The sequence below is a fragment of the Trachurus japonicus genome, chromosome 18, assembly GCF_045865225.1.
Source record: "Trachurus japonicus isolate A0001 chromosome 18, Traja_1.0".
Taxonomy (NCBI): Eukaryota; Metazoa; Chordata; class Actinopteri; order Carangiformes; family Carangidae; genus Trachurus; species Trachurus japonicus.
The window spans coordinates 20,118,952-20,140,097 of record NC_140924.1 but is presented as its reverse complement, the minus strand read 5'-3'; the positions used below and the strand labels follow the sequence as shown (position 1 = coordinate 20,140,097).

Here is a 21,146-nt window from a genome sequence, read left to right as displayed (position 1 = left end):
ATTCTCATGGGCTCAGTTTACTGAAACCAGGTCTATAAAGATGAAACTACAGAGGAGTCTTTTCTGTTAGTGTGTGCAGTGTGTAATGGGTCAAGAATGTGTTGATATTCCCGTGGTGACCCCAAACACTCCCTGTTCTGACTTGGTTCTGGAGGAATATGTCTTGGATAGAGAAGTTGGTTTTTTTTCTCTCTCTCTTTTTCTTCTTCTTGTTTTGACACTCCCCGCGGAAAGAAGTCAACCAATAGCAAATAATAAAGTTTGAAACCTGACCTTGATGAAGGGGGATGAAGGAAGAGAGAACACGGTCCCTCAGCACATCTGTGCAGGGTGGAAGGGAAAGAAGAGATGAGGAGCGGGAGGTAGAGAAGGGAAAAACACAGGTTTGTGTGTGTGTGTGTGTGTCTGTGTCTGTGTGATGTCTGTCTGGGTCGTTGTTAGTACGGATGCCTGCGTGTGTGTGTGCGTGCGTGCGTATGCGAGGGGGCAGAGGGAGTTCTTGCGTGCGTGCATTCATGTGTGCGAGACAGACGAGCAGCTGCAGTGGAGGACGATTGTTCCTGCACATTGTGCGAACATCGATTGACAATGAGCAAGTCAGAGCTGTGAGAAGAGAAAAAAAGAAGAAATAATAGTGCAGAATGAAAAAAAATTAAAGAGAGGGGGTTACAAACTTGGTTTCAAGTCTATAACACATTCCTATCAAAAGTTATGAACTGAAAATAGGATCATAAGGCGTACGATCATGGGCTTTGCCTAACCCTAACCCAATTTTGTTATCCCTCCCTCCTTTCCTTACTTCCTTCTGGTCTTCCACAGGACAAGAGAGGATTTAAAGAAAAAAAAAAACCTCACCAGGAATCATTGTCGCATCACGCACCTAAGTGTCTGCAATTACCTGTCGCTAATGATGCCCACGCCAGCACTAAGCGCCACAGCGAGCCATCTGCTAACTTTTTTTTTTCTTCCTTTCTTTTTTTTTTGTTCTCCCTCTTTCCTCATAACTCTCTGATTTCCTCCAAGAGACCAGGCTTTGAAATACAGAGCCAAACGCAGCGTTTGTGTCTACGCTCGGGCTACAACAAGTGGGGGAGCGCTAATGACCGTAGTTAGCCTCCCTCTGGAGGCCAGAGCAGTTTGCCAATATTTGCCCTAACCTTAGATGATTGCATTTACTTTTACACACCGGCATTTAAGCTGATGCCCTCATCCAGAGTGACCTTGTATATAAGTGAGCGAGCTGTAGGGAGGGGGACTCAGCATCTTCCTCCAGGACAGTTCGACAGAGAATTTACAGATATTTCTAGGGGGTTGAATCGCAGGATCTAGACCAATTACAGTCTCTCAGACAACAAGGCCACCCTGGTGCCCACCTAAATCCAGATCATATCACCTCATAGCCTCCCGAGTGCAAACTGCAAGTACTTGGAGAGCTGTTATAAACGCGCCGCAAAAAAAAAGATGTGAGATGTGGGAGATTTGAGATTAAAAACAATATGTTGAACAAAAAACAAGGACCGCATTCGCATGCGCTCACTCGCTCCCAATCTCACTGGTACAGCTGCCTTTCCACACACACACACACACACAAACACACACTCACAATAGTTCAGCTGATCTCACTAAAGATAGCGAGCAGCAGCCGAGCATGTTGTTTCTCTTGGATGGAGACTGATTCATGAATTGACCTTGACTCTGTTCCTTCCAACAAATCTCCTCTAAAACTCCAGTATACTTTTGCGATAGCACTCTGAGAGCGTGGAAAAGAGAGAATTAACAACATACGCGCACTGAGCTGAGGCCGGGATTACATTAGCATACATTTTGCGGTCAGTGTTGTAATTGTAAAACATTTCAAACTTATGATACATGAGCTTTTTTCTTCCTTTTTCTATTTTTCCTTCTTTTTTCTTAGGTATTCAGTATTCCATTTCTGTGTTCATTCGTTTCGCAATCTATGCTGTTTCCGAGGTGGACTTGTTTGACAGGCTGATCACAGTTTGGATTTAGCTGGGTTGTCTGGTCAGTGTTGAAAGCGATAGCGAATTGAAACGAGCCTTTTAAACCGGGGCCTTAATTTTTGGCCGGCGAACTGGTACCTTTTCAATCCGCGCATTTTAAATATCCACCAGGTAGCCCTATCTTCTCACGCCAAATCCCCTTTTAATCTGCATTAATGTCAGAATTTGAACAAGGTCATGGCGGACACCTGTGTAACTGCCCATTTGATGTGGACATCTGTCCGGGCTTTGCACAGAGTCGTCGCATTAACCGTTAACGCTTTATGTCCAGGCTTCACCTTGTGACTACGCTGATGTGATAACAAGTTAAGACATCATCTATAAAACAACTCTATCTAAAAAAAAAAGTTAAAAAAAAAAATAAAAGAAAAAAGGAGGATGTGAATCTTTAAGCCATTTGAATATCTTTATCCTAAGCTGCGACGGGAAAGCCTCTGCACTTAGGCTTAGCACTCTCAAGACAGCTCCTCCTTGTTAAGCATCGCCTCAGACTCCGAGACTATGAATGGGACCATTACCCCCATCTCTCACTGCACACCCAACTAAACACACACACACTCACACACACATATTTTAGCCATGGTAGGAAACTAGCTGTGAGAAGGTTCTGCAAGGGAGGATTGCACTACTGTACCGAGGGACTGCTCTTACAATAGTCTTTTATTCATTTTCTTATTTATTTTCTTTCCCATTGCACCCACTCACTCCTTCTAACGCTGCTGTTTCTTCACATTTCAACCTACAGAACATCAACTCTACCTCCCAATTGGAACAACACGAGCTCCTTCGTAAGGGCCTCGAGCCAAACCGCACATCGCAAATCAGCGAGCGCCAGTTATCTGTATAGATCCTACACTGTTCAAGTCGAGTTTAATTCACCACCATCTCAAAGAATAGAAGAGGAAGTATAGAGATCTTATAGGAAATCTATCCCCGGTCAAGCTGAAGTCAAATGAAACTCAACGGGAGGAGTCCAAACTGGCGGCAGGAGAATAAAAGGTGTTGAACTAAAAACAATACGTTACATGCAGCGCCTTTGATCATACAAACTCAGAGCCGTAGGCTTCGTAATAAACCCCACACCTTGTCTTCACATGATGTACATTGGTGAAGAGGTTTAAGCTTTAATAAGAGTTGTAACACCTCCAGCCGCTGCCACACCTGACAACGCTGCATATAGATCTAACCAACGCCAGAAGATGTCACGCAAAAAAATAAAAACAACAAAGAAACAGAAGCGCTAACAAGAGAGGAGAGATAACCTCACGTTTCTGTTTCTGCATGTCAGTGAGGCTTGTATCTACCACCAGGGGGGTTGCTACTGTAGGTAAATGTTCTCTAGGCAGTTATGTGCGTGTGTGTTTTCCTGTATTTTAGCGTTTTTTTTTTGTTTGTTTGTTTTTTTCTTAATCTCCTTTTCAGTGTTTGCCCCTACCATTTTCCATGTGCTCTGCCTCACCGACACTGCCATCCGGCGTTGTCCTCTCGTAGCTGTCCTCTGGCAGGGGTAGGGCGCCCAGCCGGGGGCCCGACGAACTCTTGCTGCTGGGCGTCTCCGACTCGTCCAGGCCGCTGTCGTAGCAGCTCTGCAGCGATCCCTGCTGGTGAGGGTCCTGGGGCTGGCTCACCACCGAGAAGGTCACTCGGCGAAACGGCTACAAGAGAAACCAAACGGCCGGGGGTCACTATAAAAGGGACTGCTTTACTTGACTTTCTTTACTTGTTTCTTTAATTATCAGGGGGGTTGGGTCCTCTGGAGAAGGGATTCGGGTCAAGATAGTAGACAAATAGGTTAGAAAAAAAGGGGGTAAGGAGGCGTTAAAGTGTGCTAGCTAGATTTAAAGGACACAACTTAGGGGGCACACTTAAAAAAAACCCCAAGGTAGCTGTGATGTCACCTTCCTGACCCCGCCAAAATAAGACACATAAACTCAACTGCTCTATCACAACAGCCAACAAAAGACATTTATCACCACTTGTTTATTTGCCCACTAAAAGGAAAAGGACAAGGTGAACAAGCACTGGGGCTCTGCAGGAGGTCAGGTTTTGGCGCCACAGAGCAAAGACGAGCACTTACAAACAGGCTCGGGTATGTGCGCGCACACACAAACACACACACACACACACACCCGCGCTTGCTCACACCGTCAATATGTGTAGCCTGCTCCAACACATTATTGAACAGTGTCCCGCGTTAAGCAGTAACAGAGCATGTCATTAAAAGCCGAGGCCTCTTTTCTTTCTCGCTGTGTCACTCCGTTTCCTCTCCTCTCCTCTCTCTCTACATCTCTCAATCCCTGTCTGTGTGTCGTACAAAAGGTAATAGCGGTGCGGGGTGGAGGGGGGGGGTGCAGGGGGGATGATAGAGGGGAGAATGAGCATGAGAGGAGGAATGAAAGACCAGGCTTGGTCATTACCAGAATAAATGGCATAACAAATGGCTAATGCCATTCATTAATTAGATACAAACACAGTCAGAGCTTCGCCTCTGTTGCGCGGTCGCCTCTTTTCCTCTTCCTCCTCTTCTTCCCTCTCTCCTTCTTTCCTCGTCCATCATTAGAATATTAAACAGCACTGAGGCCCATTACTCTCTCCTTCCTTCCCTCCCTCCCTCTTCCCTCCATTTATTTCCCAGTTGTCTCACCTGATGAAGTAAAATCGGTTCTCGACTTTCCGTGATTGGTGACTCGCATCTTTTTAATTTTCTACATCTGTTGTCATAACTCAAACCTGTCGTTTTGTTTATGCAGACGTCAAAACATCATCCCCGACCCCTTATGGCGTTCACAGGTTTTTGTGCGACTGTACATCCTCAGAAAACAAGCACTAACACACACACACACACACACACACACAAACATTCACGCACTGAGGAAGTGTTGACAGGTCACCTCAGAAAGGTGAACCTCTGTTATTTTTCTATCCTAAAACACTGAGTGATCACGTCTAAACCTATTCCAGACGTGCACTGGGGAAGATTCTCTTTTTGATAATGAAATTTCCCACAAGCCACTGGGAGAAGACTGAAAAAAAAAGGCTTTTTTTTTTTTTTTGCTGTGTGTGTGTATTTGCGTGTCTGAGTGGGGGGAAAAAATTAGCATTTATTTATATATTTCCTCCTGGTTCTCTTTCTCTGGCTGGCTGGCTAACACAGCAATCTTGGCAATAAATCATGTTTCCATGTAATTACAATCAACACTCAACAAATGAATTGGTATAAATATTCATGCAAATTTCACTTGGATAGTCAAACATTTGTTGCATAATTAAAATCAGGACCCAGAAGGAGCACTGCTCTCTATAAGTGTAATAACACTTGAGAAGATGTTAAGATATTAAACCATGTTTTTTTGGGTTTTTTTTTAAATAGATCCTTTCATGTTTTTGTTTGTTTGTTCCTTCTCACTTGTTCGATGTGAGGTGCGCGTTAACAAGCCGCCACAGCTTGCGTGCAGTCGAAAAGACAAAAAGTACTTTGTCTGGATCGGATTTAGTGGACTGCCATGCTCCTTGGGAAACACGGTTGTTCTAATGATACAGATTAAACAACTGTTGCCTAATGAATTGCTGGCGAGAACCGCCGCAAAGAAAAAGAAACACCCGAGCAAGCGAGCGCGCACAGAGGGAAAATTGAGTTTGGGAAAGAGAAGAAAAGAAAGCTGACGGGGAAGGGGAAGAAAAAAAAAAGTTAAATGAACAAATGGATTTTATTCACCTGAATTTCCCCTTATTTTTACTGGAGGGAGAGCGAGATAGAAGAAGAGAGGGGGGGAGGATGAGGGGGAGGGGAGCTAATTTGTTTGCAGACCAGAAATGGAGTTCATGCAGAGATCGCCGGAGGCTTTGGATTAGAATCTGCAGCAAGCACCGTCTGCACAGCGACCTTCGCTCCCTTCATTCTGTGTCTTTTAAATAAATGAATAAAATAAAAAGTGATTCTTTTTTAGTCATATTTCCCTCCTATTTGTGTGTGTGTGTGTGTGTGTGTGTGTGTGACAAGTCGTAGCTGGGGAGGAAAAGGGAATTGTCCAACGTGCCATGTGAAATTACATATGGCTTTGTGGTTGTCACTACCAATCTTCTTTTTTTTCTCTCTCTGTCTCTTCCTCTCAAGTATTCATAGGGAAGACGATTTGGGGGGTTTTGTCACATGGCCAAACCACAGGGAGAAATTAACAAAATGATCCACCATACACACACACACACACACATAGAATCAGAGCTGACGATTGGGGTGGTTGAGAGGTACCGCTGCCTTGAAGGTACTTTAACGCATGAGTGATGGCTAGGCTGATTTTTACACTATGGCTGTTACAATGAAAGTTGTCAGTCCGGCTCAGAGTCGACCCCCTTCCTCCCCCCAATCCTCGCCAGATACCGGCAGTTATCAGACCCGGTGAGTTTGTTGAGCTTGACCGAGTACATGGCCTTTGATGCTGGCCCCTTTCTACCTCGCACCCCGACCTCCCGACCTCCGCTGCCAATCAATTCAGCACAGTGACCGAGCCTGACAACCCCGGCACGTGATGACATGACCCCCCCGTGTCATTTCATTTCAAAGGAGAGCTCCATTACGGTGGGGAAAAAAAGAAAGAAGAAAAATCACTTTCAGCTTAGTTTCGTGACAGTCTGTGATGTGATGGATGATTTTTATAGCCTTGGATTCCCAACACAAGACGAAAAAATGTTAACCTCATCAAATTATTCCACTCGCGCTGTTCGAAGCATGCATCAGTACACGGCTAAACTCCATGTGCCCTGGCAATGAGTTGTAGCCAAACTTTTTTTTTTTTTTTTTCCCCAAAATGTATGGATTTCATTACAAGTTAGCACTACTTAAAGTTTATCTTTACCAGATGCTGGGACCTGGACCCCACCCTCCCACACCTCCTTTACGGGATCCTGACAGCAATGAGGGGCCTCCTTTGAGGTGGTGGGGGGATTTGGTGGTGTTTGCATGTGATGGAAAACCAGCTGTGACAGCTACGGGTGATTGAGCAAATCCGTCATCCCGAAAAGTGAACAACGCAAAAAACAAGCCAAGGGGGTTTATTGCGGAGCTCTGGCCGAAGCAACAAAAAAAAAAAAAGAAGCTCGGCCCGGCCTATTTCCTGGACCTGGACGCTAAAGGGAAAACACATGGGCTTGCCTGACTCAGCGTCGAGCCGGTGGCCAATGAAAACAGGACCGTGCCACTCATTGTCAATAAAGTGTGACCTCTTGGATTTGATTTTCATTTCCTCCTCGCTCGAACTAAACGCGGAGCTGCTGTCAGGAGCACTCTGTTTGAGCCTTATTCATATTTTTTTTCTGCCTTTTATCTACCAGCAAACCTTGAGCGGGTAACACGTTGTTTAGAAGTGGAGCGCTCTGCCTTTTTTTTTTTTTTTTTTTTGCTTGAGTTGCTCTGATTAATGACACCAGTTATGAACACAGTCGAGACACATTTCTTAAGGCTATACAGTAGCTTTAATGTCCGCGCTCTCATCAGATCTCCAATCAGCCTCCCTTATGGGCCCATATTGTACAGAAAAACACAGTGGTGGCTGTGTTCATGCTCTATTGCTTCTCCTCATGCATTGAGAGGACTTTTTGAACCCGTTCTCTATGGGATGTCTGGAGTTATAATTAAGCCCACCTCTGCCAGAGCCTCTGGAAGGATAATGTTAGCGTGGAGGTGGGTCTGGTTGGAAAACACAGTGTGTGTGTAATTTCAGCTGTAAATACCTTTTGGCGGATGGCAGTGACCCACTACCATGAACCACAGGAAGTAATTGGGGCTGGGCCGGACTTGGGGCATGGGGGAGCAAACGCAAACTGCAGGACCAGTGTCTTATTGCAGTCAACCGAGAAAGATGGAGGGATACGGAGAAGGTAGGTATGAGTAAGTGAGATGCAGAGGAAGATAAGGAGGCCAATGGAACAGGAGGGGGGAGAGAGTGAGGGAAGGAGGGGGTGGGGGTGACACATGATATAACCATGATTGCCAAAAAGTGCCAGTCTGTAATTAAGACGGCACGTTTCATTTTTAATGGGGCAACCAGACAATGACCTGTTGATACGCCACCCGAGATGTACGCAAAAGTGCCAAATACCCACGGTACACCAAACAACATACTGGAATTCGCTTAATCCAATCATGGGTTACATGTTTCCCAATGCAGGTGAAGCGCTGGTGTAATTCCAGCGCCCTAAATTAAAGCGATCATGAGATGTTAAAGCGGTAAACGAGACAAATGCCCTCGAGGTGAATGTCTGACGGTAAATCAATCGGAAACCGATCCAGGTGGATTCAGGTTCTGTTTGGGTGCCGCTCGCTCGCACTTCCAGGCGGATCTAAGAATATAAGAACGCTGATGCCAAGAGGACTCGGTCGTCAAATACAAAGAAGCTAAATAAATGGCTGGTGGATGGTGTCATAGGTGGACCAAAAAAAAAAGAAAAAAAAAAAGGTTTTGGATCAGTCCTGAGTCAGTTGTGGGAATGCTGGCGGAGTAGCCGCTGCAGCTTTGTTAGCTCAACCGCCTGCAGAGTCTCAGGTATCATGTTCTCCAGCCTTGACTGATAGCTTTGGCCCTGTCAAGCTCCAGCGCTCCTCTTCACTTCTTCTTCTTCAAACTTCACTCCTCTGCACGCATTCCTCCCAGGTCACTCTTTCCCCAGAACAAAAAGAGGAAAAAAAAAAACTGGGGTAACATTTCCAAAGAACACCCAAGACTCCAGGAGAAAAGAAACAAAAACATAGCCGAGATAAAAGAGGCTCTCGCAAGTTCAACACCAATATTTTTCTAACGTTATCTTTAAAGCCAACAAAGATGCAAAGTCTTTTTTTTTGTATTCCGTTGTTCTAGTCTGTTGAGTTAGAAAAAAACATGTTTTTTATACATCCTTTTCGAAGGTATCCAGCTGCCAGTTCCTCACCCTCGCTGTGCACACAATAACGGACGGGGCCAGATGTATTAGATTGATAAGATTTTTCAATGCCTGTCTCTCTCGTTTGAAATTATGTCAAGAGAGCTGCGAGGTCATACAATCCACATGGGCACAAAGCCTGATAATAACATTTTTAAACACCTTTTAAAAATACTTTTATTACAGGAGGTGCAGACGTTACGGGCAACACAGCGCGCAGCCTTGTTAAGAGTTGATGATGCTATTAGCACTCTCTTGTCGATCTTTAAAACCGTGATAGTATTTCCTTTTCCTTTTTTTTTCATCCTTTTATTTTACCATGTGGCCGTTTTACGATCTGACAGCACACCAATCAATTGAATGTCCTTCAGCGCTTGTCTACCGGCGTTCTCACGAGTCTTTATTGACCCTTTATTGCGCTCTTTTTGGCGGGAGAAATGGCTGTATAAATATATGTGCTCCAATAAGAAGGAAGACCATTTAACAAATCCAAAAAGACAGCAGGAAACCCAAAACATGAACTCCCCGATGCCGCTGACTATTCTGTAGTTGAGGTTGTGCCATACACACATACAAAAAAACACAACAAATAAATAAGTCGTTGCCGGGCACTAGAGGTCCTTCGAAGGAACTCTATGGGGATAAATTCGGAAATCTCAGAGCTGGCGCTTTGGGAACCACTTTGGATTGAGAAGAGGGAAGTGGGAATTGAAGTGGTAAAAACAAAAACGCCAAAGTTGGAGAGTGGAAGAAAGGAAGAGGGAGGGAAAGTGATGATGAGGGATAAAGGGAAGAGTATCATCCATCCATCCATCCATCCTAAACTCCTTCTGCTTCTTCCAACCACATCCCCCTTTTGTCTTTCCCTTTTTTTCCCAGTGTGTTTGGAATGCCTTTGGAAGAGTGCCACAGCTAGCACTTTCCCATTAGCATGCTCCCCATGTGCACAGCCGAAGAGACAGACCCCGCAGGAAGAGTAAAAAACAGAAAGGGGGGGTGGGGGATCACACATGGTTACTTTCTTAAAGTCTGGGCTAAACTTTTAATTGCTCTTCAAGTGGCGGATTAGGCCACTGGTGAAACAGAGATACTATTCTGGGGGGATGCGTTTGAACATCTTCAGAAGCTTAGCCCAACCCCTGACCTGCTCTGAATGGCAAAGGAGAAGTGCCTCTCTTTTTCTTTTTTTCCCTTCTTTTCTTTTTTTTTTGTTGATGTGGTGGGCGGGGGGCCAACATGGGCTGTGGGAGTGGGGGCTGTTGCGTTTTGAGTGGCAGTGGATTAGCTTCAAGCTGACAAATAACACACCCTTTGTGGGGGATTCTGCTGCTTTTCTGGCTGGGCTGAAGGAACACCATCATAGCAAAGCCTTGTGTCATGTAACTGATAGCAAGAGGCTAAAAAGGACATTTTAGAAGACGAAGGGAAAAAAAAAAGCTAAATGAAAGCTTCAGAATTCATAAAGAGAGATTTGTCATTGTGAACCAAATAAGTAATGTCTTCCCCATTTATGCTGTGGTAAAGTTTTGCGGATTTCCGCGGCGACATCCACGGCTGTCAATCGCGAATTATGTTACATCCTCTCATTATGAATGGATAGGGTCTTCTCTTGTGTCGCTGCTGCTGACACAAGTGCTGGCAGACACTGGGAATGAGTGTCAACAAAACCTTGACCTCGGTGTTCCTTACATAGTCCATGTCTGCTTGAAAAATCTTCAGATCGCATTTCCTACCTTTTTTTTTCTCCCCCCCCTAAACTTCAGCCCTTGTTTGTACACTGACAGCTGAATGGCGTAGCTTTGAGTTCGCAGTGGCACGTAAGCATGCGGATGCACGTTACATGCGAAATCGCTCGGCCGTGCGAGTGACTCTTGTCTTGTGTGTGTGTGTCATGTCTTTGGCATTGTCATGTCATTTCACATGTCACCCTGCCATCAGCTCAGGTTCCCTGTTCTGGCATGAGAAGGAGATGATGGGGGAGTTTGGAGGGTCGGGGGCGGGCGGTCTAGGTGTCGCGCGCCCATGTGTGGGGTGGGGATCCATCACTGCAGTGGCAGCGCTGCGTCTGACCAACGGCCTACTACTGTCAGTCTGTGACGAGCCCCGGGCTGGCACTAACGTTAGCTTGTTGTGACACAGGTCTGGGTGTCAGCAGAAAGCATGACATGGCATCAAACGAAGCCCCGAGTCGGCGCAAAGCGGCCAAATGCCAAAGCTAGAGCGTTTACCGTCACGGATATGAGAAACAGCAGCAGCTCCCTTTTTTTTCTCTTCTTTTGCTTACCTCTCTCTCTCACACACACACACACACACACACACACACACACGCATACACACATAAAAGCACAGATGGAAGATTTAGAAGCCCTCAAATGGTGTATCTGAAGAAATGAATGTCATCACAGAGAGAGAGGGGAGGGGAGAGGGGGGCAGTGATATGATCTACGGAGAGAGACACAGAGACAAAGACTGAGATAAGGGAGGGAGAAAGAGACAGTGTAGAGGCTTTAATAAGGCTGATAAATGATTCTTTATTTACCATCCTGAGTCACTGATGACAGATAACCTGCGTTTAGGGGATCAGGGCCGCCATCCAAACAGGCAAAAAGAGAGAGGAGAGAGATAGATTGGGGGAGGTTAGAGAGCGTATCCAGCTTATCCTCTAATGAGGCGTTCTATTTGAGTATGATCATGCGGGCATGTATCATTCATGTGGGATAAGTAGTGTGTAGTGCCCGTCTGTGCCTCGGCGGATGTATGTGTGTGAATGTATGCATGTGCGTGCATCCGTGTGTCATCTCTCCAAACGCCCACACTTTCCTCACTCCACCAGGTGGCGTATCTTTGCCTTGATTGAATGAGCGCCGATTGCATGTCAGGATCACGTCACACATACACACAAACGTGCATATGCGCACACACACACACACACACTTGTACACACTCCCCTTACAGGTCCCATCCGCTACCACCTGTTCCTCACAACAGAAGCATAGGACGATTACGATGAAAACAATTATGGAAACAATTATTACAAATGAGTAATTAAACGCTAATGTCAGGATAAATAAACTGACAGTGAGAAGGGAGAGGATGAAGGAGGGTGGAGAAGAAAAAAAAGAAAAGAAGAAGCCCAAGGCAAGTGAGGGAGGGAATGAATGAAGAGCGGTGGGAAGTGAAGGAGAGAGATGTGCAGTCACTAATATGCTGCACTCTGCTGGTGCAACATGAGGATTATGAGAGACGGAGCGGCTTCGCGCACACATGCGAACACAAACGCACACGTTTTACAGTCCGTGTAACTTTGGCACGGGAGATATTTCTCCTTCTCTGTCTCTTTCTGTCATGCCACCCCTCTCCCCCATCCCTCCATCCTCGTTCATCATCTCAACTCTGCCTCTTATCTCCCAACTTCCCTCTGTCTCTCTCTCTCTCTGCCTATCTCTGTCTCCGTCACTCTCGCCCTCTCCCTCCCTACCTCGCTATCTTTGTCGAGATCACGCAAGGTCAAACCTCCCCGACGTTTGATGGATGAAAATGGAATTAAGATGAAAGCACACTTTCAGATAATGAAGATATGCAGCGGGAGATTAGGAAGCAGGGGAAGCTGCTGAGGTGCCGACCAAATTAATATTGAAATTTATGTGTGTTTGGCTTGAGCCCAGACAATCCCCATGTGTTATTTTCACCAGGGGAGGCCAAAGTGGAAAACATAACAAAAAAAATTAAATAGTGTTGGAGGGAGGGAAGACTGGAAAGTGCTTTTTTCTTCCTTTGTTTTGTCTTTCCGTATTATTCTTTACGCGTGACACAGATGCAGACATTCTGAATTTTCACGTACCACATCCGCGCAGTTTGCGCGTGAGTCATACGCGCGCGTAATGCTCTCGTAGGTGTGCGTGAAAACGTGTTTACGCATTGTCATGTGCGTGGTCGCATTATTTGCGTTATCTTTCTAAGGCATTATCTGCTGCTTTTACCAAAAAAAAACACATATATAAAAAGTGCCACACTCGTGCATATGCTGTACGTCTTACAATCCAATCTCCTCCCTCCTCCCCATCCTCTGCAGTTCTGAAGGGCTGTATCAGTGTATGTGTGTTTGAGGAGCGTGTTACAGAAGATAGGCGAAAGGGATAAGGCCCCCGTGCTTCACAAGGCATCAAAGACAGACAGTCTATCAAGGCCCCGTATCACTGTCTGATGGAGGCGATATGCACACTAATCCGCATGTAAAATAGTCCTCTCCTCCAAGGCACTTCTTCGAGTGCACTTAGCTAACAGTCTCTCTCTCCTCTCCAATCCTTTCCTCATTTTTGCCTTCTCTTTGACACTATTCCCAGTGAAGGGAGGAAAAAAAGAAAAAAGAAAATCCACAATGTGCTCTTAAGGTCTCATTTTCAGCTCCAGCCCTTTTAGATCTCATTACTCAGTTGTTGACTGGGCAGCCATTTTGGGCAGCTAATGGGAAATTTGATAATGGCGTCAGGTTGTTTTGGTCCCCACTGTCACAGCACTCTCCAGCAGCAGTAGCACTTTGTTACAGGAGGCGCAGGAATGTTGAGAAATTAAAGAATAAGGGAGAGAGAAAAAAAAGCAAACAACACACAATTAACAGTGTGACTTGTTTGTTCCCTCTGGTGTTTCTGCCCAATAAGTCAAAATAATGCAAAAAAAAAAAAAAAATACACTGGAAGAGAAATACAAAAGAAATTCACGCATAGTTCAATTTGGCCCTGTTTTTGTCCTCTCTAAGCTGCAAGCTGTTCCCTGTTATTAAATAAGGAGGGAGAAAAAACGTGGTCAGGTTACATAGGAGACTGCCAACAATGAAGTTCTTTGTTAAGATGTTAAGTTAACAGGCAGAATGCAGAAAATGTTATCTTTTTATTTTTTTTCTAACTTAGCTAAAGGTTACAATGAGGTCAAACAGGCATAATTACTGGACACCTGCGCCTGGTCTCTACCGAGCTCTGTACCAGTGTACAAATGCCCCCTGTGCCATCAACCCCCGCCTACTTGTGTGTGTGTTTGTCTCTGTGTGTGTTTCACCTATCACCTTACCGGCAGCTGGTATCCTAGGAATAAAAGAACCGTCAGTGAGATGGCAAACTGAGGCCCGGGATCAAGGAGGTGGGTGGGAGAGAGTGAGTGGTGGGCAGTGGGGGCTAGCAGATGGAACGGATCCTGTGTCACGTTGAAAATGCAGCCCCCGCACCCTCTTCCTTCTCCACGCGCTGCAGGTGAAAGCACCTCACTGTATGCAACAACCCCCTCCCTCCTCCACCGACCCGTACTTTTAATCAAGGGGGACTGGGGGGGGGGTTGTTGATGGACAACAGGAGAAGAATGACGGCTATTGAGGTAACCTAAGCTACCGAAGACAGAGAGAGATCGCCGCCATACGTGGACGTACCACACTAACGTACACACAGTCTCTGCAGTAGTGACAGCGCCCGTTCTGCTAACTGACTCCGTGAAGGAGCTTGCTTGTCGAGGTGGTGTGTATGTATGTGTGTGTGTGTGTGTGTGTGGAAAGGGGGGGGTGGGGGCCAATGCCACCGAGATGGTTATTGATTTAAAGTGACATCAGCGTGGCAGATAGTAGTGACGAGAGCTAGGAACGCGAGGTGCCGCGCGTCACGTGCCGCATCATCAAGGATCCATGATGCCTGATCAATATGGAGGCACGAAGGCGGCGGGAGGAGGGGGGGGGTAGCCATCCGTGCGTTTGCAGCTGCTATGAATAGGCTTTTCCTGCGTCCTTGCAAAAATTTTCAGGGAGAACAGAGGAGGGATGCGGTTCTCTGCTTCCCCTCTCCTCACTCTCACTCTCTTCCTCCCTGTGTCACACAGCCACAACTGAACTGCTTGGAAAATAGAAAGAAAAAACACACATACACACACAACCTGACATCAGCACTCAAGGCCAGAATTGAGGCTGTCACATAAAAAGACAAAAACATCCATTTAATTTGAGCTGGTATTACATTGCCACTTTCTCTCTCTTTGATCTAAGAACAATAGCCAGGATTTGCCTCAGACTGGGCTGTTTCCAAACCCTTCCCAGCTCAGCTATACCTAGTTTCTGCTGAACAGGTTTTCTCCCTCTTCATAAAGAGAGAGAGAGGGAGAGAAAAAAAACCTGACTGCTTAGCAGCTCAGCACAGCACAGCACCCCACCGCACTAATGATGGCCCTCATCAGGCGTGCTAATTTAACCCCCAGTGTAAATTGAGAGGTAGGGGTCAGTTGGACAGAGGGGCTGCAATTCATCTAAAGCTGAAGCAGCTTGAGCTTAAAACAATAATCAGTTCTCTAAAAGTAAAAAAAAAACAGCCGCCTGGCCCACATTTCAAGAAAATTGGGTGTGTTTTATTTATCTACAGCACAGACCACATTATTATGAATTTGGGGCATTGGAGGAGTCGTTGTTTAGAAGGCTACAGTTTCTGTTATTCCCCGTGTATTTACTTTGCTTACCCCCCCTCTCCCTCAACATCTCTGTGCCTCTGGTCCTCCTCTTCAGCCAGAATGGAAAGCAGGTCAGGCATAAATGACAACTCAATAGTCTAAGTTATAATACCCACGCCCCCTTCAAAAAAACAAAACAAAAAGAGTGGTAGCCATAGTTGTTAGCATGCAACACAACACCACTACGAGGCAAAATATGCAAATCTGTCTTGGGATATTATTTCAGGTGCTGGAAGTCAGCACGCGCTTCGCCTTTGTAGTAATTCTAACTGCTGACATGCACTCCCTCGGGAATGGTTTTGAAGAGTGTTGGCTAGGTGGGAGGTGGCTGTCCCTTTTTTTCCCAAGATGCATCTGATAAGTCTTTGTGGCACATCAGTGGTATTATAATCGTGCTGTAACATCTGACAACACTTGTCACAGCTGAATATATATTAAAAAAACCAACAACCACATGCACATATGTACGGCACATGTCCTCCAACTCTCACTGAAACGCCGTGGTCCTGCATAACAATGCCGAAGTTGTGCTTTGCAGAAGTTGTCAAGCTGTTGTCAAGGAGTCATTTCTTTTTCTTTCTTTCTTTTTCTTTTTTATTCTCCTAAGCGACACATGCCAGGTATCAGCCCATCCAGATGTGATCATCACCATTAGTGAGTTTGTTTTTTCAGCACCAACAACTTTTCATTTCTCATCCATCTGTCAAGAATATTACCCACCAAGTCATCCATCACACTCAATCCACTCCCTAATTCTCGTGTCTCTCGCTCTGCTTATCTCAATACTTTCGGAGCTGAGGCGTAATACTAACAAGGGTAGAGGAAGACGAATGGCTTGTTGGGCCGTAAATCCACAGATAAGGTGAGGAGTATGTTTCACATTACGGTTTTATGCCATGTTAGACCTTGGAGGAACTTCTCCGCGTCTTGGCGCTCACTCACATGCGTGAGCACGCGCACACGTGAATAAAGGTCCCTGTCATCCCTCCCTCTCTCCACTAATGAGTTCCATTTCATTCCCACATTCCTTTGCACGACCTTATCAACCCCAGTCGTGTCGAGTTGCAGTGCCACCGTTTCTCTGCTTCTCTCTCTCTCTCCCTCTATACAGTGCGGCTGATCTCAGTCGAGCCCTACGATCTAGTTAATATTTCATCATGTCGGGAATTTCACATCTGTAGGTCACATTCTGGTCTCTGGCAATTAGAAACTCAAACAGCAACCTAGCTTGCTTCTTTAATTCTCCTTCTTCTTCTTCTCCTTTTTTTTCAAAGGGAATTAACAAGTTGAAATTAATTTGAGGCCCTCGGTGAAGTTCTCGTACCGCAATCGGCAAGAGTCGTCCGAGGGGCAGAAGGCAGAAGGCCTCCAGAAGACAGCTGGGGGATGGGAGGAGGAGGAGGAGGGGGAAGGAAGATGGTGGTGGTGGTGGTTGATGAGAGTGATAGAGACAGAGTCAGAGAGGCAGAGATAGCGGAGAGACCACCGGAATCCACATGAATAAAATAACATTCCGCGTTTTAAAGTGTTGCGGCGCTAAATGAGAAGCGACCGCAGTCATTTGCTGGGCACAGATTCTCTTTGGTCTTGGACAAATCCCTCGTTTAGGAAACTAAGGACATGATATCTCCACGGTTGCCGGAGACACAATGAACCGGAAACCACGGATAATTCTGGTGGCATTTACTCCAGTTTCTGTGATTTAGAGAATTAAATATTTCATTGTGCAGGGATGAATGTGTATTTGTTCGCTTTTAATAATGAATTTGTCTGTGTGTGTCTCTTTTTCCTTTTTTGTTGTGTGTTGCATCTACTGTATGTCTGCGCATTAAGTCTGTGTTGTGTGGGTCTTAAAAGCAGGGGGGGGGGTTCTTACTGGTTTACCCCAGATATGGTATCTGAACTGGATTAACAATGCCTCACTCGTTACGCGATCTTTGATTAACCCTGCCTATGAATCTTTGTGGCTTAACAATAAGATGCCCCGGCCCCATTCGCATCCGTGATAACACCGAAACACGACGGGGGTCAGTGGTGAATAAATGTAAAAGGGTGGGGTGGTGGGTGTCCGCGCCATTCCGCATGTGTAGTGTAATTCAAATGTAGGGTGCGATAAGAGATGTGATCAATGAGCCATTTGCTATTGTTTCCAGTAGGAAGTCGCTGCAGCAGCTGCGGAATGGATTTAAAAAGATCACTGGGCCTTTATCTGCTTAAGATACTAAGCAGAGTTTAAATAAACACAGGGAATGGCTCATCGTGCTTTCATAGACCACAACAATCAGCAACGTTCTCATTTAAGGCTGTTAAATGTGATCGTCGGTCGCTGACATGGGTCAGGTGGGATGTCTGCGTAGCTGAATTGGGACCAGTGATTATTAACAGTGACCATTCAGAGCCTGACCCGCGATGCACTCTAATACGTGACCCCGCGACCTTCCTGTCTGCAATGCTGCTTAGCGCTAATACGTATTGATCGTTTGTTGGGGAAGGGAGTATGTGGAGAGACTGAGAAGGAGATATGGATGGAATTAATGTTAAAATTTGACCACAAAAAAAAAAAAATCACTCTGGCAACTACAGGTCCCTGCTGGGCTAATTTAAGCAGGCAAACAAGAGAGGCAGCCCAGCAATCTGGCAAAATAAAAACCAATGCTCCCCGCTGCAGCCAGCTAACCAAGGCCATCACACAGAGAAATGGCGGAAATCCACGGATTCTTTCTCTTGAGTTACAGTCTCAACCAAAACCTTGTAATGCAAGCCAAGCACAAGCACAAGTATTCAAATGAGAGAACAGACCGTGGCGTGCACCTTTTTCTTTTTCACGCGTGCGAGTTGTGTGTACGGTGCAGGCCCCCCCCGACACCAGATGAAACTTTGATACGGGCGCCGCGGTATGATCCAGCCCGCGCACGCCACAACACAAGACACACCCATCCCACATGCAGCCCCAGATCTGTCCATCAGCCTCGTGTTTAGCCAACCTGCAAAACTGCCCCAATCAACACAGAAGCCGAGGCTTGTCAGTCACACATTAGCAGCCAAGTCACCACAAGGCAGAGGAGGAGATGAGGCTGAATGCTTATTAGTGGCTGTGAAATCTTCGCCCCAAAGCTCCTCTTGCATTCACAGGCTTCAGTCAGAAGGCACCAATGCTTTTCTTTAAGAGGATTTTTTTTTCTTTTAGTATTAAACTTTTGCATGGAAAAAAAATACATTATATATATTTATATAGGACTTAAAGCAGGAAAGGACGTAGCATAGCAGCAGCATTATGTCCAAAAACCTGACGTTGTAAGCACACGGATGTCTCCCTCTAACTTCTACTGTAAGCATTAGAACAGACATAGTATTTTCTCAGAGATTAGGAGGCTTCTCTTTTATCCCACACAAGTTTACTCAGTGCACTGGAGGAACCGACTGGGAGCAGCACATTTAAATTCACAATTAAAGTCAGTGAATGGAGATTGTTAGGTGAGTTCACCTCCCACAAGTCGGTTAAGGCTGTAGTGATGCTGTTGGGAAAACAAAAGGCCTGTTTCACTGTTTCTATCTTAATTTGATGGCTTTTTTTTTTTTTTAAATGAGCTGCTCCAAATACAAGTGGAGGTTCTGTAGAAAGAGCCCACATGCACATAAATGTACAAACATTCATGCATTTATAAAAGCAATGCATACCAGCACATACATATACTCCTACACACACACTCACACATATACACCAAAAAAAAAAGAGAGAAGAAACCAAGAAGGCGAGCTCGCATCAGTGCCCTCGCAGCCACAACGGACGTGGCGTTTAAACGGATGTGACATTAAAAACAGGCAGACCCCTTTGGATGGATGGCGGCTCCTTCAGGAATCACGCTCCCCTTGTTTCTCTCACTCGACGCATCAATGTTGTAGAAAGGAAGAAGAAATAAATAAAGAAAGACGTCTTAACATATTTGTCAAACAGATGCAGCTACTTTACACTTGCTGGAGGAAGATGTATACAATATGCAAAAAAAAAAAGAGAGAGAGCTTTATGCGATTCAGTTTTCATCAGCGACACACACACACACACATACATACATACACACAGCAGCTGTCAGTCAGAGCTCCGACCGAATTTCAAAAACACTCCCACTCGTGGGTCCACTCAATAGTTGTTGTGAGTCACAGCTAGAGGCTAGTGCTGTGGTTTAGGTTGGGGGGGGGGGGGGGGGGGTACATATCAGAATAAGAACAAAAAGGAGCAGCGTTAAATCATGTACGAGGCTGAACTGTGGCAGGATGCTGAATCTCCAATGTAAACACACACACATTGGTTTCTTACAGCAAACTGGGAAGCATAATTGAGACAGCACCACAAAACATCTATTTACATTTTGCTTTCACAGTCTGAGCATATTGTTGCTTTTGGATTTGGATTCCAGCAGAAGCAGAGAGGGGCACATCCCCCCCTTGCTAGCATGTTTTACTACTTCGCCGCGCCTCTCGGTGTGCATCAACCCGAGAATTGACCATCAATCGCACACCGTCCCTGTTCAATCTGCTCATTGTTTGATCTCAGCCAGGCAGAGCCAAAGAATAAACAACTCTATCACAGAAGGATTTTGCATACAAGAGAAAGGCAAAGAGATACAAAGCAAACAAATAAATGTGCCAGCCCGTATGAAGAATTCTGGGCTGCGTAATTAGGCAACATTCATAATACATGACCGGAGGGAGAGAGAGAGAGAGGGAGAAGGAGGGAGGAGAGGAAAGAGAAAGAAAGGTAGAGGAGAAGCATTTGAGTGTAGAGGCAGGAGTGGTAATGCTTGATCCGCTGTCATTGATCAAATGTGTGTGTTTATGTGTGTGAGGGCGAGGTGGTGTTTATTTCTGGTTGTTTCTATCATGTGGCTGCTCATGTGTCTCTGCACCTGTGTGTGTGTGACTTAAGTGTGTGTTTGTTGTTTTCCCCCCATTGTGTGTATACACGAGTGTGTGTGTATTGTGTGATGGAGGCAGAGGGCCTGTGGCAGGTAGAAAATGGCCCGGGCCTTTTCATTTGACACCGCTGCGCCTTCAAACAAACTACCTAGGGCCCCTGCGCACACCCATAATCCATTCAAGGTAGCAAGCAATTTTCATTATTGACTGGTGAGAAACACGGGCAGAGAAAGAGAGACAGAAAAGGAGAGGAGAGAGAGAGAGAGGGAGGAGGGTGGGGGGTGAGTAAGCGAGACGCGATAGAAAACAAAAAAGAGAATAGCATGGCTGAGTGGGGAGAGATTGAAAGTAGTAAAGAAGGGAGAAGTGGAAGAGATAGCAGGGTATTGGCAAGAAAAAAAAGGTTGAGTAAAGGAGAGAAAATAGATTACAAATAAAGAAGGAGCTCAAGAAAAAAAAAAGGAAGGTAGGAGGAGAGATCCAAAGAGATAAATGTGATTGAGAGTGATGAGTCTGGAGAGAGAGAGAGGGAGGGAGGGAGAGGAAGGGGATGCAGTCGCAGAAGGTGCTTATATGGTAAGTTCATGCCGGAGGTGACGTATACGCAAGCAACAACCTCTTACATTATATGACTTTACATATGAAGAGATAAATATACACACATTCCTTTACAGCAAAGGTACCTACTAAAGTGAGAGGGGTGCAGCACATTTTGACGCGATGGTAATCCAGACCTTGTAAAAGAGGGCCAGGGTTTGTGCGACAGACATGGTCACGACCATGAGCTGATGGATGGGAGAGGGAAATTATCTACACACACATACA

At 45.6% G+C, this 21,146-nt stretch overlaps 1 protein-coding gene across 6 annotated transcripts in view; it reads right to left on the bottom strand.

The window, feature by feature from the left end:
• Positions 1–21,146, bottom strand: part of pcdh7b (protocadherin 7b) — a 112,365-nt gene that overhangs the window by 57,346 nt on the left and 33,873 nt on the right. For 2 of the 6 annotated variants that reach the window (XM_085760545.1, XM_085760548.1), the window contains exon 2: positions 3,481–3,676. The exons of 2 other annotated variants lie outside the window; for them this stretch is intronic. In XM_085760545.1, the coding sequence (XP_085616671.1) occupies positions 3,481–3,676 (196 nt within the window). Of the gene's footprint in view, positions 1–3,456; positions 3,677–21,146 lie in introns of all 6 variants that reach the window. 2 more of the 6 variants (XM_085760544.1, XM_085760547.1) reach the window with 1 other exon arrangement.